Below are 17,265 nucleotides of genomic sequence, written 5' to 3'. Positions count from 1 at the left end.
TTTTCCATTTTTATTAAAAGTATGTGGGTGCCTTCTCATCTCAGTTGCTTTTTGAAATTTTCTCATCCGTTGTTTCCAAAGTTAGGTTTATTGTACTTATCAGGAGCTTCCCTTTTTCTTTAGGAAGCTTAAGTTTTGTGTGTGTTCTCTAGATTAGATCCTATGTTACAGATGAGCACATCTTTGACAAGGAGAAAGGAAGCAAAACATTTTAGTTATCCTTAATCTTTATTTTTAGTGATGTCAAACTTCTTGCCAGCCCAGAAGGATTTATTTAGTGTGGCATTTTTCAGCTACCAAAGACTTTTTTGTCTATAGGCTGCCTTCTCCCTTCAAGCTGTGTTTCCAGGGATGAGCACAGCAGGATACCTGGATGCTAGATAAGGTTGCCCTGCCACCACACCACGTGAATTCTTGAGTGAGCAACTATAAACTCCCAGGAAGCTTTGCATAGCTGCATTTTTACATATGCCTTTGCATTTAGTCAATAAAAATCAGCTTCTGTACGCTTTTTGCTTTAGAAGGAGTTTTTTGTTTATTCTTCCTTCAAAGATCCTCATCAGTAATGTCCTGAACCGTAAACCCTGGAATTAAATTTGCGCAGATATCCTTCTATGGACTGTTTCAAACCAGTAGGGCTTGCATTAACTGAGAGAGCAGAATATGGTCCCAATACCTCACTCCGATCCTCCTGGCTCTGTGCATAGGCTCTGCCATTTTTGCACTCATGAATCATATCAGCCTGCAGATCACATGTGCATGATCTCCATGGCGACTTGGGCACTTGAGGTAGAAATATGGGCGGGTAAGTCAAGGTTACTCTCTCTCCTCCTCTTTTTCTCTCAGTGCAATGCAGGTAATTACATGTGCTGTGTTCTGATCTGGACTGCGCTTATCTGAAGCAAAACGTAGACAATCTGTGTTAATTCTCCAAATTCAGCTTAAGCATCTCACAGAGATTAGTCACAGAGATTAGCAGAGCCCTGCATGGTGCAGGGGGTTGGGGGGCTATGTACAGAGTCCTATTCTGGCTCTCACTCAGTGCAGGAGCAACATCCCTTACAGGGCAGGCTGATGCTACATGAGTGGAATATGATGAGAAATCCAAAACAGCTCTTTCTGCTCTGAGCAGTGGAAATGTTGACTGTGGGCCAGCAATAGAGAAGTACAGGTAATTAGCTCCTCTGTCTTTAGTGGGTAGCCTAAAGAAATGGAAACATAAATATTGAATTAGAAAGACTGAATTTGTATAGTCTCAGAATACATACATGCGTTATAAGGGAGATTTTTATGGTCTAATGTGTTCAGTTAGCTAGTGGGTACATTGTGAAGTTTTGCCTTTTCATATTCGCAAAACGCTTCTCCTCTTTCCATTGGTGCAAATGACTTGAAATGAATAATGGTTTTCTTGTTTGTTAGCATCATCTCCCCCTGTTGTCCACCGACGTAAAATGCAGTGTTCTGGAACATGAGAAAGGCAACACATTTCCTCCAGTTCTTTTGTAAGCTGATATGAAGTAGACAGACACCTTCTGAAGTTTTGTGCATGCTGTGCTCTTTTTTTCTTTCCTGCAACAAGAGAAGCCTTTTCTTTTAACCTGGCTTCCTTTGAAGAAGTAACTCAGGAAGCTTCATGGCCTCTCAAGGTAAGTGCATCTATAGTCTGTATTTTTAGATCATGTTTACAGAAAACTGCAGTCTTGTACATTTCCAGCAATCAGCAGTCTGATGAAATGAGTTTCAGGCTAAAACCACAGCAGCGAACACACGGTTGTTTGGGCTTCCTTTAATTTTTCAGCATTCAAGAGGATCCCAAGGAGACTAAAATCTATACTAGAACGTTATTTGAACAAACTATGTTACAAAATGTTAGCATCTGCATTGAATAAGAAAATTTTGTGTTTCTATCCTTGTGCTTAAACCGATCAGCACAGAATGTATGGGAAGGGCATGTACTGATCTGAGGTTAACACCATTTTTGAACACTTTTCATATTTGGCTTTGGGAATACCATATCAGCAAATGCTTTTCACTTTCAACACTGGCCAAAGTCATGATAACCATGTAGCAAAAAGAAATTGCTGAAGAACAATTGAATTTAATCAGATCAGTCCAATTTGGATTCATTCTTATCACATATTGTCTTTAGCTGCAGCCAGTTGGGTTGTTAGGACTAAAGGTAAACATTGTACTATGCTAATCTCAAAAGTTTTCAAAATTCATTTTCCTATGCTGTCAAATACTAAAACTAAGCAGAAGGACCCAAATCTATCTTTTCTTAACATGAATGCAACTCCACAGAGGTCGCGGAGCTCCATTACAATACACAGAGGCAAATGGTAGCCCATGGAGTTCCAGCAGTGTGTGTCTGTGCTTGCCAAGAGTTTACCCCTCTCCCCTTCCTGCCTCCCCCCAAAAAGCGCTTAACGCGTTCTGCCTTTACAGCACGAAAAGTTCTACAGCAGCAAGCAGGGGTTAGAGCATCGGTGCACTTTTGGAGTACCCATTTTTCCCTTGCGAGGGAGGGTTTGCTTAATTTGTAGCCATTGTGAAGGAGATCTGGTTATGTCTATTTTTAACGTATAGTAGTTAGCGGCAGCAGCTAAATAATCTTGTGTAATGTAGAGATTTCATAATGAGGGAACGTGCTAATGTTCTTCTATCAGGAACTAGTAACTCTACAAAATACGATTATATAGAACACTCACTGTATCCTACAGTAACTTTTAAAAGTGTTCCTGTACCATAAATGAAACAGGAAACATCCACAAAAATAGACAAAGCCTCTGAATAGCTCAGATTTTCATCAATATTTAATGTATTTACTATTTGATTTTTGTATAGCTAAAATTTGACAGGTAGAACTGCAGTTTGTTATCCTTTTTCTCTTTATTATTGTTCAAGAATAACACTAACACTTGGCCAATAGAACTTCATGACATTTCATGTAACAACAAGAGTAACGGCAGTAACAGAACCCTGTGCAGTAAAATGATGCAGAAGAGCATATAAAATATTTATTACTCAGTTATACATTTTTAAAAGCCAGCTACAAATTCAAACAGGTTATTACTTCTTCCTGTGGTCTCAGACTTTGAAAGAAAGCAGTGGCTGCAAAGATAAATTAAGATCAAAATATGATTAAACAGTGAATCAGCTACAGTGAGTTCACATAATGCTAAAGGATCTCATTTAAACCCGCAACAGCAAAAGAGAACTTCAGACTTGCAGCCAAAATTCCTTCTGGACCTCAAACGCCATTGTGCCTAAGTATTGTAACATATGAGAAAAAAATAATCTGTTTGGGGACCACTTTACTATCTAAGTGCAGGGGCGCTCAGTTTAGTAACAGGATTTGCTATTTATGTGCAGAGAGCTTCAGCTTGCTCGCTCTTGTGCCACTACAGCTAGTGCACTGAACATAGTGGAAAGACGCTAATAGTAAAACCAATATGAGTTTGTTCAGAATCAAACGGCTAAGGTAGTTCTTCCTGTGCGTATGAATGGATGTAGGCATGTAAGTGCCTATAACAGAAAATAGTTTTGTTACCTTCAGTAATACCACTCAAGGTAACCAGCACTGTGTCCTTAAACAAAAAAAGTGTCTGCGGTAGCAAACCAGAAAACACAGCTTAATGCCATCTGACCTCTTTTCCGTTAAGATAATAATGAATGATATGCGGGGGAGGGAGGGGCTGTAGCCTTTGGTATCAGGGCCATAACATCCAGCTTTGGGAATCTGAGATCCTTGAAAAGATTATCTTTAATTAAGAGAAAATATATGAGTATTTAAGATCCTAGAAAGGAGCCCTGGTCTACATTAGCAAGTAGTGCAGCTCAGTGGGAGCAGGGTGAAAGAGCTTGTTGTGTCAAGAATCTTGAGGCCCAACTGCCAGTGACTTCAGTCTAGCTCCAGTCTTGTCCCACCAACCGAGTGCTCATTGGCTGCTGGAGTCAATTAGGTACGATCCAAGGTCATGTCTCCTCATTTAGTTTCATCTGAAAGGAACCCAGTTCGCATACTCAAAAACTGCTTCACAAAGCAAACCAAAGCACTGTAAATGTGGGACCATCAGGAGACGCACTTCAGGGCCTCACTCCTGATCCCAACTGAAATACTAATAGAGTCACACCCTCTATGTGTGTGAAATGTGAAATTATTGTTGCAGTTTTGATCCAAGCAGCAAGTTGCTGTTTGCCCCTGTTCGTTTCTGATTTTTTTTTTCTCTCTCTTTTCATAGAACCTCAAGGACAAATAAACCCAATCTTTAAGGATTATCTCCCTGGTTCTTCTGATCTTCCTGAGCAGAATAAGCCTGTTGAAGTGACGAGTGCCTGGGAGCAAACATCACACTCTCATAATTTGCCACCTGGTCTGGAGTACCTGAGCCAGGTCCTGAATCTTTCCAAATGTTAGAATTATTTTGTTTTTTTATAGATTTTTTGATAAGTTTGGAGTGGGATATATATATATGTGTGTGTGTGTGTGTGTGCGTGTGTATATGTCTGTATATATATAATGTGTGTATATATATCTTTTTTCTTGGGGTGGAGTAGGTGGAGATGGGGGGGAGTATTTTTAAGTATTTCGTATTACTCTGAAATAAGGAGCATAGGGCAGACTTGCTGCTTTATTTGTGCATGCAACTCTTCATGTTCAAAAAGAATGGTTTTCTTCCTTCTCTAACTTGTTCTAGGTCATGCTAGTACCCCACTTATCATCCCCCCAGTTCCCTTCCAGGTCCTTAAGACCTAATTCTCAGGGAAACCACTATCAAGCTCTCATTGACCTCAAAAAGATTAAAATAGTCTGTGCTGAAGGTATTGTCACCTCCTTATAACACACACTGAGGCACATGAAGGTGTTCTGGGCAAATTGCTTGTGCCCGCGATGAGACTACTCTCTGGGTTAGAGGTAAGGTCCCTGGGAGGCAAGTTCCCAAGAAAACAACTTTGTGAGTAGCTGGGGTGGCTACAAACCAGCACCTGCTCTGAGCTGGGTTGTGAGAGCAGAATATGTTGATGCCCAAGACAAGGAGGTACATGGAAATGTGAGCTAGTGAGTAGGCCATGCGTAGAGGAGGGAAAGGGAGTGCGAAAGCCTTCTCAGCCCTACTGCTAAACGTGCAGCTGTCCGTCAGCCCTTTGGGAAACCTCGCAGCTCCTAGAGCGCAGATTGCTGATCAGCCTTGGTTGTGGGCTGCAGCTCCAGTAGCTTCAGCTACTCTATTTCATAACAGCTTCTTATCTTCCAGCCTGTTTTTCCCTTAAAAAGAGTCCTGCTGCTACTTTGAAACCAGCTCGAGTTTGCATTTCACATATGGCTGGCTTAGTAATACTTCCTACGCTCTGGTGGGGCAGAATCAGGCCCTCAGTGTAGTCAGGTTATTTTCATACTGATGTGTTACACTTCTGTGTTTGCACGTGATGGTGCTAGGGAATATTTATTTCTGTTAACATTTGTTTTTTAAATATATATTTCAGCAGATTTTTTATAGAAACAGGAATTGAATGTATTTTATATTTGGAACTGATGCTACTTAGCTAATAAAACCAGGAAACCATTCAGAAACCATCTTTCATGTAGAGTTATGATGTCCATTTCATAGTGCCAACGCACAAAATGATATGTGTTGTCAATTCTATGAGCGTTTGTTCATGGACTGTGAGAGCTACGTTTTTTAGTCTAAAAGTGATGGCAATAGCGAATACCAGTAGGTTACATATTCAGTCTCCTGTACAAATATGAACTATACCTCAGACTCATCCATACCATGCGGGCAAGCAAATTCTATTACTCTGTTTTATAGATGCTTTACATCTGACATAAACACAAAAAAGCAGGTCACTATCAGAACCATAACTAGAACTAAGACTTCATGCCTGTTCTTGGCCTGACAGTCATGCTGCCTGTGCTGTAACTCTCATGGTCTTCCCAGACCATGCTCTCTGATTAGCCTCAGTTTTCTCTGCAGTCTGAAAAGAGTGGTCAGCGTATTTGCAGTTCTAAGCTTAGCTTTCTGGCATAACCAGGTTTGCCAGTGAACAATTAAATGTAGATTTTCTGTTGAGGCTTTTCATTGTTCATTCAGAAGCGTTTAACCAAATGCGATATCCCCAAGCAAAACGCTTAGAGCTGAATGCTTGAGAATGAATGATGAAATCCTCATTGAGGTTTAACTTCACCAAGATTAGGTCTGGCTGTTAATCAAAATATTGCTTTAAAGTGCACCTTAAAGCCCTATTACTGGAATCCATAAGTCTGTGCCAATATCACCACATCTGCTGGAGTAAGGGCATGAGGTTCTGGGATTACCTCCACCAGGAGTGGTGAAGATAGCTGGATAGATTTATTAGGGAAAGTGGCATATATTTCTTAATAAGACCATGTTTACCTCTGAAAGCAGGGACTTTGTAGGGATCTCTCTGTGAGATTCACTGTCTTATCCTAAACAGGAGCTCAAGTACTCAGCATATAGTACTGGATGACAGGAAAGGAAAATGTCTCTGTCCTATACTTTAAGGTCAGACAGCAATATTTCACTCTGCAAGTACGCACCTGAAGTCAGTGGAAGAGGCTGAGGAGCAATCCGGTCCTCTGAGGTACATCAGAGTCCAGTGATAAGCTGTTCCTACCCTGGTAAACTGATACCATGCTTTCTATAATCATCACAAAAGTGATGCTCTTTGAACAAGACGTATTTCCACCAAATCATTATCATCTTCCAGATCACAGCCATAGTTCTAGTAATTGTGCAGTGTCCATCATGAAAATCAAAGGAGCCTGATAAGAGAACTCAGGGAAGTATTTTCCAAGTAGTACATCAGTGTAGTTGCTGACATCCAGGCTTACACAGTTCTGCAGGAAGCTTCTTAGTTTAGACTTTGTTAGACTGATCAGATGTAATAGCCACGAAACTGATCAGACATATTCAGTTGTGTAGGAATTTTAACATAGCTGAGGTCAAGAGGACTCATCGATCCTTCCAAATCATAAGGCTTTAGGGTGCTTTTAAATGCAACTGAAAAATTCCCTTAATCCACAGTTTCCCCAGTCAAAGATGCATCAGGATAGCCTTTGTACAGAATCCAGTGTAATGGCAAAGCAAGCAAGGCTAAGAAGTGATACTGCACTTGCCACATTGTCTAAACTTGTCTGTATATTGTACATGACTAATACACAGAACAAAATCACTCTAAGCTTTTAACAGTTGGTGCTCATCAATTTTCCAGTTTTCTATGGAAAAAATCTACATTGGGCAAATCAATATTAAAATGGCATCTTTAACCTGCTTACTCTGCCTTTTATTTGTCAGCAGAGCTCTGTACTAACTTCCCATGAGCTCCAAGAGTTCCTAGGCCTCATGAAATTCAAATTACAAGCAGTAGAGATTCCTGGGAGAAGATTTAAAGTCCAAATAACTTTTATTTTTTCTTTTAATTACTTGCATGCACATCCCAAAAACAAATGAAAAGGCTAAGGAAGTTCTTATCAGCTTTTCTTTACAGCCTGGACTAGCTGCTGGAGAGGACTAGAACTGACAATTGGCTGCAACAGTTTGAATATGTACCAGGCAAGATTTATCAATTTTAAAATATACAAGCACTGGAGAGTTGTGACATGCTAATCTCAGAAGGTCATTGTGTGCTTTCTGTTTTCAGCTGTGACTAATGGCAAAATCCTGTGCCAAGTGTTTGATGCCCATCAGGAGTTTAAGGAAAAGAAATTAGCAAGGCCTAAATTGTCACAGAAAACACATTAAAAAGTCACATAAAATTGAAAGATTTAAATTAAGTCTCATTGGTTTTATGATATTACTGACTGCTTTCTAGAATAGAGTAACATTTGAAGGACAATAATCACAGAAAAGCTAGTTATCATGGCCAACAGTTTTCTCTCTTGCATTTGTAATCAACTCACAGATGAGGATAGTTTCAGTAAGCTGAGGGTTTCTCTAGGGAACTATTTTGCTTGTTTTGGTGCCCTGTAGTGACTACTGATTTGCTAGCTGCAGTCTCTGGGAGCAGAATCCTGGGACAGTTGAAATCAGAGCTTTAAATCGAATGTGTTTATCTTATGGCCAGGCCACCTCCTGGTCTATAGCCTGACCCTTGCCTGCTCCAGTAGGGCGCTTTGGAGAGATGGCTGTGATGCATTTTGAGCTTGAGCCTAAATGTACCTTGTTCTTGCGCCGTCTTGATGCTCAGTACGTACCCTTATCTTTGGGGTATGGCAAGTGGGGACTGTGCTCAGCCTTTGCCAAAACATGAAGGGAGGAACAGGAAAGAGAATAACATCCTCCTCCTCACATACATTTCTTCCATTGCTGTTGGCCTCCTAATTCCCCCAGTGAAGTTAATTTTTCTTCAGATGCACAAGTAAATTACATGATTGCAATGCATAATATCACATGGTTCAGCCATCACTTCAGTGAGATGTCTAAACTGTGACTTGAGATACCCTTAGGCCATTCAGTTCATGCACCTCTGGAAAGAAAGAAATCCTGTCACGAGTGAGATGAGTAATATAAAAGTACAGGTGATCACCGTGACAGCTCCAGACCTTTCCAAAATCCATCATCTTGCTTTTTTTGTTTTTTTAAACAGCTGGACCGAATAATTATTCATCAGCAGGTGGAGCTTCTTGAAGGTACAGTGTGATCCTCATTGTTCTTTAATAGTGCTGGCACAGAGCTATCTCAAACAATTTTAAGTCTTGCTTTTGGCTCATTGAAGTCCCTGCAGGTGCTCTCGCTGACCGTGCATCAGGCCTGTAATGTTTTGTTAGAATGGTGAAAGTTTATTTTGTTTATATCTGTTCTGCAGCAAATCAACAAGGAGGGAGAGGCTGCGGTGAGCATCTACTCCAACTCCAAAACCTTTCCCTCAAAGTTATTCAGGTTTAAATTTTTCCATAGATTGGAAAAGTGAAAAATCTTTTTTAAATTATTTCTCCCATTCAAAATGTTTTAGGCCTGATTCTTGGCTACCTCTCCGAGAGAGTTTTGTCACTGAAGTGGAATAACTTCATGTTATTTCTTTTCACAGAGTATGTAATAACAAAAAGCCCAAACCAAAACTTAGGATGTGAATTCTGTTTTGTGATATGAGCTTCAGGATGCAGCAACCCGAAGTCTTTGGACTAAGCTTTCCTTCAAAATACAGATCTGAAATTAGCTTTAATTCATTATTTCATTGTTATTGTATATTTTCTTCCTGTCATCATTTCAAAATATTTTTTAAACTGTCCATTCCATTGATTACTTTAGAATATATGTTACAGAGAAGACTGGCGCTATAAACTTGTATCCAATGCTGAATTTGGTGAGTCTTGGTAAAGGCTAACTCTAATTCTAACACCATACTAAGGTAACAGACTACTTGTTTTGCTTTATTAGCCATACTCGGCAGAGAAACCTGCAGCAAATATGAAATAAAAAACCATTTGGGACAAAGAGTTTACTTTGCAGTGGAAGAAAATGGTTGCTTTGATCGTAACTTCTGTTCGCCTATACGGTCTTTCACCATAAGGATTGCTGATAACACGGGCCGAGAAGTGATTACAGTGAATAGACCCTTGAGATGCAACAGCTGCTGGTTCCCATGCTTCCTGCAAGAGGTGAGCGAATCCTAATTGCCTTTTGTCCAAGCATCTCCGTGTATGTGAATAGCATTAATAAAGCCTCACGCGACCTCTGTCAGGGAGGAATTCTCATGCCCACTTGCCAGACCAGTGAACCCTGTGGTGGATAGTTATTGTTCTGACTTCTTCATGTGGCAAGGCAATATTACAATTAAGAGAAGAATCAAAACAATATACTGACTACCAGGCTGCTTTCTTTCATTTCCTTTCAAAAAAGATTTTTACAAATAAGTGCTTCATTTACAAGTAATTATTCATAAGCAAAATCCTCTCACAAGTAGCATTCCCAGCTTGTCTCCTCCCTCTCTTGTGGTCTCTTGCTTTCCTGCCATCCCAATAAAGCCTCAAACTGATGATACGGATTCCTCTCCAAACAGTGAAGTAGCACCCTAAAATGCTGCTGGCTTGACACAGACTAGCATCTACAAGTGCAAGCCACCCACTGTAATCCCAAAGAATGTGACAGATGGAAAATTCCTGGAGGCCATTAATATGTGTGGGTATTATCAAGAAGTAGCACCATATCGCTCCTTTAGTCTGTACCTTTGTAAGGCCATATGTCTGTAGGAAATTGCAGAACTCTTAGAAATACACTGCTTTTAGTGAAAAATACAGATCCTTTAGAAAATTAGATCTTTTCTCCTTATTTTGGACTCTCCTTTACTCACGCATCTTATTTTATGAAGGTGTATCATAGACTCATCTACTTTCTCAATATTACTTTAAGTTTTTCGGAAGAAAGGTCCCTAGGTAGCCAAATAACTGTATAAAAATCCTACAGGATATTCACTAATTGCAATTAAATTGCAGTGCATGGGTTTTTTCTCAAATCTTATGCCATATGTAAGATGTTAACTTCTGGTGTAGTTTTTGAGCTTATTATTGTTCAGTATATTTGAAAATACTATTATAGAGCCTTTTTAATACCTGTTTCATGGTTCAGTAAAATTATATGTCATTATCCTCAGTAAACAGATATTTTGTAATTATATAAATAATATAATATTATGGACTTTTACATACTTACATAAAACTAAATTTTTAGATTTGGTTTTGTTTTGTTTGATAGTTAGAAGTTCAGTCTCCACCAGGCACAGTAGCTGGATATGTTGTCCAGAAGTGGGACCCCTTTCTGCCTAAATTTACTATACAGAATGAAAGTAAAGAAGATGTACTAAAAATAATTGGCCCATATGCAACTTGTGGCTGTTTTGAAGATGTTGACTTTGAGGTATGTTTCTTATGAGTGTTACAATTTTTAAAGTTTTACTGCTCTGCATAAATGTCACACTCAAATGCCCTATCATTAAAAATACTACGTAAACTGTTATAATTTGGGAACAGAATGGCAGCAGTGTGCGTCACAGTCCCTCTGAGCCTCTAGACTCGGATTCCTACAGATATTTTCAAGATAGGAGTGAAAATTACCTCCAGGAAGAAAACATCTCCACATTTCCCTAGGTGAAGTCCTGGTCCTACTGCAGTCCATGAGAGCTCTGCTGTTGACTTGAACAGGCTCAGGATTTCATCCCATACACAGTCACTAGTATCTGATTCACAGTCCCTTGAAGACTGTGGCATTAAATCCATTTTGTTGCTCTCAGACTGAGAACAAAGAACAGTGTTACTGTCCACTATGTCTACATCCATTTAATAGCATTCCTCAGGAGAAAAGTAATTCTGGAAAGCCATTGAGATATTTAGGAGAGGGAAAAGGGGAGAAGCTAGAAGAAATCATGGGCAGAATTTTCTGATATGAACGAAGTGTTTTGCCCAAGTTAAAGAATCATAAAAGAGCTTCTATTTTGATCATTAGCCAGATCAAGACACGCCAGTGGGTGCTGTTCCACGTTTCAGTATACCATGAGAAACATGGAGATGGCTACATCAGACAGGAGGTACAGTGGGCCACAGAAATGGTGCTGCTGTGACTTGGAGCATGTCAGAAGAACAAGGCAAAGAAAAAAAATTGTGAAAGAGGAAAAGCGGTATAAACTTTCGCAATGGCTTTCCCCTACTTTTCAGACAGCTCCTAATGATGTTTCAAAATTTGTAAGAGAACCTTTCCTGTGTGACATTCTGTAGGTAAATATGACATTATAGAGCATTTAAGAGATGAGAATAAAAGACTACCCTGACAACTACAGCATACTCTGCATGTCAGGGTTGAACTATAATCAGTGTATATTTGATTTTATTTACACTGAGGTTTATTCCTTTTTTCACTTTTGCAGGTAAAAGCTCTCAATGAAATGTCAACAATTGGCAAAATTTCCAAGTACTGGTCTGGATTCGTAAACGATGTATTTACCAACACTGCCAACTTTGGGATCCAGGTCCCAGTAGATCTTGATGTGAGAATCAAGGCAGTAATGATTGGTGCTTGTTTTCTTATCGTAAGTATGCAAAATCAAGAGGACGCGCCCCTGTAGAACAGGGCACGCTGGGACCAAAGTACTCACTGACAGCTGTGATCCTGCAGAGGAGTGCTGCAGAAAAAAGCCAAAACCAATACCTGAAACATAACAGTCAACTGAAAAACTTCTAATTTTCGTAGCTGTTTTTATTTCTTTATTCTTTGCTGAACCTCTTTAAGTTTCTATTACTTTTATTATTTTGGCTGTCTATTTAAATAGTGTTCCATATGTAGTTTAATATTATGCGTAGCAGGATCAAATATCAAAGTATATAGCAGATTTATCAAACCCCAAGGTATATAGCAGATTTACCAAGCCCCTGGCATTTTCTGTTGCGTTTTAATGGGTGTACAAACCAAAATAGAAGAGAGAATGTTATCTCTATTGGTAATTTAAAACACTCAGTGCAGGTCTCAAGTTCTGAGCCTCAACCAACCCTCTTTAAATTTACTGTTGCATGCCTCTGTTTGGTCCCCAGCTGGGACCAAAGGGGATAAGAATCCTATAGAAAAAGGAGAATGCTTCCAACTAGGGCTAAGGGCGGAGCTGAGATGCACAATTTTAAAAATCAAAAATATCAATTTGCCTGCCGTGTTTAAACGTTTTCTCCATGTGTGTGTTTTTCTTTTGCCATAATTAATATGTTAATATTAGCATGCAATGATGCCAAAATCATCTGGAATACTTAGATCAGGGAATATAAAAGAAAAGGACAAAACTATTTAGATTATGCATTGGTAATTGTTTGCATTAAGACAGCAACTATTCAGATATTTTGGTTTTATTAGGTTAGAAATGTAATTCTCATGACACTTTAGATTTCCCGATTGCCTCCTACAAAACTCTTGTTGCTCAGTTGGCAAAGTAATAGAAAATGACTGAGTAATGTAATTGCTTTATGTAACAAAAGCCTACAAGTATTGCTTTTGATAATAATTGTTGCATTTTTTGCTCCTTCCTTACCATTCATTGTTTATTTGTAGGACTTAATGTTCTTTGAAAATTCTTTGGATGGATTATAACAAGATGGTAGAAACAATAAAATATGCAGAATGTATTTCAGTAAGTAAAAAAGAACATAAAATGATCTTCTTGCTTTGAAGACTTATACATTGGGTACTTTCTAATTCTTTTTCATTTTTTTCCAGAAATCCCCTGAGCTTTGGACATGATTTTGAACTGCACAGATCCATGCTCCCTATAGGGAAAGGAGCTACTGATGATGTTTATTAAAATGTCTCATGTAAATAATAATATCCTACTTATGTTTTATGTGCATTGTAGCTAAACATATACTTCTCATACAGAGCACTGTTGCTTTGGAACAGTGCTATTCTCTTCTTCCTCTTTTGATGTTTCTGCATGGGAAATCATGAAAGATTAGACTAAGGCTTGCAGCGTCACCGATGAAAGTCTATGTTTAGAGAACCCTTTGATGTTCTGCAAGTGCTGGTACCAGTTAATAACCACGTGAGAGTTTGTTCTGGGGGTTTTGCTTTGGCATTTTCATAATTTTAGAAGTCATTTTCTGATTTGTTATTTAATTAATAGTAACAAACTGAGTTTGATAATAACAAGTATAAAGACATCACCCAATGGGAAGTTCAATGTGGTGTCTATTTAGGGAGTTGTAGGAAGGGAAGAGAGGTTTACTAGTAATTTAATTTTATGGCAAAGATTTATTTAATGAGTGACTGCCAAAAAAAGGCTTCCAGCACTAGACTTGAGCTAAACTGTATTCAGTTCTGTATTCTCCCACTGCTTATACTGAAGGCAGGCAATAAGGTTTGCCAGGCAATCCTCTGTGTGCTGGATGCGCACAAATTGCCTACCGTTTACACTGCCCAGCGTTGAGAACGCTTGCTCCCATCTACCGGGGAATTCCACTAAAAGCTTTTTTTTCATCTTCATAATATCTGGCAATTGATAGCTTTTCTTTCAGCCTAGGCTGCCTGAGGCCAACCCTAGAGCAAATTCCTTCTAGGGACAGAATCATTCTCTTCCTTTGGCAGATCAGGTGTTTTCTGCGATAGGCCTATGCAGTAGGAGCTTTTTGTGTTTACTTCAGATGGCAGAGAACCGAAACGTAGAACTATACCTTCAGGTCACAGCTGCGCTGGTACTGCCAAGAGAGCTCATAAATAGTCATTGGATGGGCTGGTTTAGATAGCTCTTCACTCCTGCTGTCACACCTAGTAATACTCAACTGTTCCAAAACTTTCATGCCAACATGCTTTTACTTATACAAGTTTAGAGAACAACTTCACTTTATAGAGCATTCATGATATATATTTAAGACCTATACCGAAAAAATTATTTGTTGCAAAATATTTGTTGTATGAATTTGCTTACGCCTTATTCTCTCTTTAAAAATTCCAGTGAGTCCTTCAAGAAAAAAAACAGTACCGTAAAATATTGGTGATAAATTGGCAAAAAATAACACAGTCACTGCCCAGTTTCCTAGGGGAACATTTTATAAGTCACCTGGAATACTGGATTTTTTAGCATGAACTAGTAATTGAATTCTTGTAAATAACCAACACAGCAACGGAAAGGAAAGGAGATGATGAATAATTCATAAAAATGAAAAAGAGCAAAATTTATCAGGTGATTAATTCTCAACAAATATTTAGACTAATTCTAAATTAATGTTCATGGATATGAATTCAAACACAGTGAAGCCAGGAAGTTGCAACTAACGTTTCCATAGTGAAATTAACTCAGGAATGTTTATAGATTTAAACTGTGTGTTTTAGATTATACGCCACACTTACATATTTATATAGATTTACATATATGTCTCGAAAATGATTGTGGTTAATAAGCTCTGACAACTATCATTATCTGTTAATCATTTCACTACTGGCTCTTGCCGTAATTCATAGCTGCGCACTCAGGCTGGAATCTGCAGAAGTTACAAACTCCATAGGGAAACACTATTGGCACCTTTCTCAGGAGAAAGCACCCTGTGCAATAGCTATTAGCTTTATGGGCAAGAAGCTCCCTCGTGTGGAAATTCATAGTTTTGCAGAAGAAAACAGATGGCAGCAGATCCTATTTGCTATTCTCACTAGTTTCACACTGGTGAAACTGGACTCTTGGTCCTGACTTACTCTAATGCAGATTGAGCAAAAGAGGCAGAATTGCTATTTTAATTTACCCCTCTGAATCCTACTTCTGCCATCCTAGGCAGAAGTTATTATCATTGTAGCAATGATCTTTCACCTTTTTAGGTGCAAAACCACGTTCTTCAGCTACTGTTGAGCCGTGTGTGTCTGAATGCCCGACTGGCTGAACAAAGTGCCTGATGAGAGCGGCAGGCTGCTGTGCTCATGTGTCCTGTGCAATAGCCAGGATTCATATGACCCTTAACAACCTAAGAGCATCTTTGAAGCAAGTGCGTTCACTGCCATTGAAGTCAATGCAAAACAGGTCTCAATTTCCAGCAGGGCTGAATTTGGCTGTGAGTGTCCATATATACCATGTAGGTAAGCAATACATACTTACATATGTTTTATATACATTGCAAACAGATTTCTTGCACTTAGTGACTTTGTTGCTATTTTGTGTGCTAGTATGCCCTTTAAAAAAAAAAAAGAAAACATAACACTTGCATATTTGCGTGAACATGCTGGAATGCCCCTGCCTACACCCAGTGACAGCTTTTGGGACATGCAGGAGCTCATTCTGTCCCTGAATAAAACAAAGCCCTGGGTCAGCTGCAGCGTTTGCTGGCTCGAGAACTTCCTCAGCAGCCTGCCTCACTTCAGTCATGTCCTGCAGTATCTTGGTAGTGCCAATGCCAGCATTTTTGCACTGGAAGCACCTTCATCTAAACCAAAACTGCCACAGAAGGGCATCTCCCTATCCTAGCAAAGGCGATGAAGTTCTCAGTCACTGACTAAAGAAAATTCAGCATATACAAATATTTTTAAAAGCTGCAATCATAAAATAACTGTTAACTTCTTATTATTGATAGCAATGTATTTGATATTATGAGAGCTCTATATGCTCCTCACAAAACCCAGTTTTCACTATTGCTCCCGAGGTTAGGAGTGACTCCTCAAAGGAGAATTCAGTATTCCCCCAAAGGGGGACAGACAATCTCTAAAGCAGAATCATGTACTTACACAGCTGTAACAGTTAAAAGGGATAAAAGTGGAAACTCTCCTGAACATCATCTAGAGAGAAAGGTGTTTGCTCTTATGAAAGAGATATTTTAGCAAATCTAGCAAAGCAAATAGTTTCCCACTTGATCACTAGCCAAACTATAAAACTCTGTAGTATATAATTCCTGTGTTCAGTAGATGGCAGCAACAGTTAATTATTGCAACACTTAACTTTCCGCAGGTCACAAGCTGTACTCAGAATGGCAATTAAAGATCAACCCACCTTTCACCTGTAACTGATTTCTGCCTTTAATGGGAGGATTTTGTTGTTGTTGTCTTATATTAAATATCTCATATTAAACTTCATTGTCTTGGGCCTTGAGGCTCTTGACTAACCCAAAACCTTTTTTCTGTTCTTGGAAATTGTACTGTTTCCACAAATGGAGAGGCTCTAGCTCACAGGTCTAAGGAGGGCACTGACGGGCAGCAAAGGGGACAGCCTCCAGCCCAGGGTACTTCCCACCACCTGCAGAAATGGAAAGTGCTATGTCCAAAGCCCCTGCGGTGGGAAGGAGCTAACTAAAGGAAAGAATTTTGTGGTGTGGACTTGAGAAACGTAGACGGTTTCTGTGCGTAAAATAACTTTGCCTCCAAGTCCTAGCACCCTGCTTCTACCAGTGTGCTGTCCTGGGGCAAGAGGGATGGAAACCCTGAGTAGTAACACAAGGCCAGGTGACACAGGCACCAGGGTGGCAGCTGGTTGCTACTTTGCCTATGGGAAGGCCAACCACTTTTTGTAAGAGAATGGCAACATAACATATGTGAGATTTCTTGGTTATCCAGTAACCTGGGGGAGGCAGAAGAAGACTTTTTGTGCATGTGGAGGGGGGGAAAAAGTGTTTGTCTTCAACTAATTGGGTTATTTGTTTTAGAATTAGACAAACCCACAAATTATCCAAAAGCAACATTTTCTTATAGACATCTAATTGCTATCTGTTTAAAAAAAAAAAAAAAAGCAATTTCCTCCTACTGACCTCCTCTTAATTGCATTGATGGTATGTTCTGTGTTAGAATGATACATGTTAGTTTAATTCAA

At 39.3% G+C, this 17,265-nt stretch overlaps 1 protein-coding gene across 1 annotated transcript; it reads left to right on the top strand.

Annotated features, from left to right (window-relative positions):
- The first annotated feature begins 835 nt into the window (after window positions 1-835).
- Window positions 836-16,458, top strand: PLSCR5 (phospholipid scramblase family member 5). The gene is made up of 9 exons (XM_068954017.1): window positions 836-856; window positions 1,420-1,646; window positions 4,242-4,393; window positions 8,608-8,650; window positions 9,399-9,619; window positions 10,713-10,874; window positions 11,878-12,039; window positions 13,044-13,122; window positions 13,209-16,458. Exons 2-8 carry the CDS (start codon window positions 1,634-1,636, stop codon window positions 13,080-13,082), a joined length of 792 nt encoding a protein of 263 aa, XP_068810118.1. The 5' UTR covers window positions 836-856; window positions 1,420-1,633; the 3' UTR covers window positions 13,083-13,122; window positions 13,209-16,458.
- The last annotated feature ends 807 nt before the right edge of the window (window positions 16,459-17,265 follow it).

This window comes from Struthio camelus, chromosome 9, assembly GCF_040807025.1.
Source record: "Struthio camelus isolate bStrCam1 chromosome 9, bStrCam1.hap1, whole genome shotgun sequence".
Taxonomy (NCBI): Eukaryota; Metazoa; Chordata; class Aves; order Struthioniformes; family Struthionidae; genus Struthio; species Struthio camelus.
The sequence above is the reverse complement of the archived record's forward strand: the minus strand, read 5'-3'. Positions and strand labels throughout refer to the sequence as shown.

What these genes read in the sequence shown, in the direction of transcription:
- PLSCR5 (XM_068954017.1), top strand. An exon ending in GTCTGGAGTACCTGAGCCAG is followed by an intron (nt 4,394 to 8,607) that starts GTCCTGAATCTT and finishes TTTTTTAAACAG; the next exon opens with CTGGACCGAATAATTATTCA. An exon ending in TTGAAGATGTTGACTTTGAG is followed by an intron (nt 10,875 to 11,877) that starts GTATGTTTCTTA and finishes TCACTTTTGCAG; the next exon opens with GTAAAAGCTCTCAATGAAAT.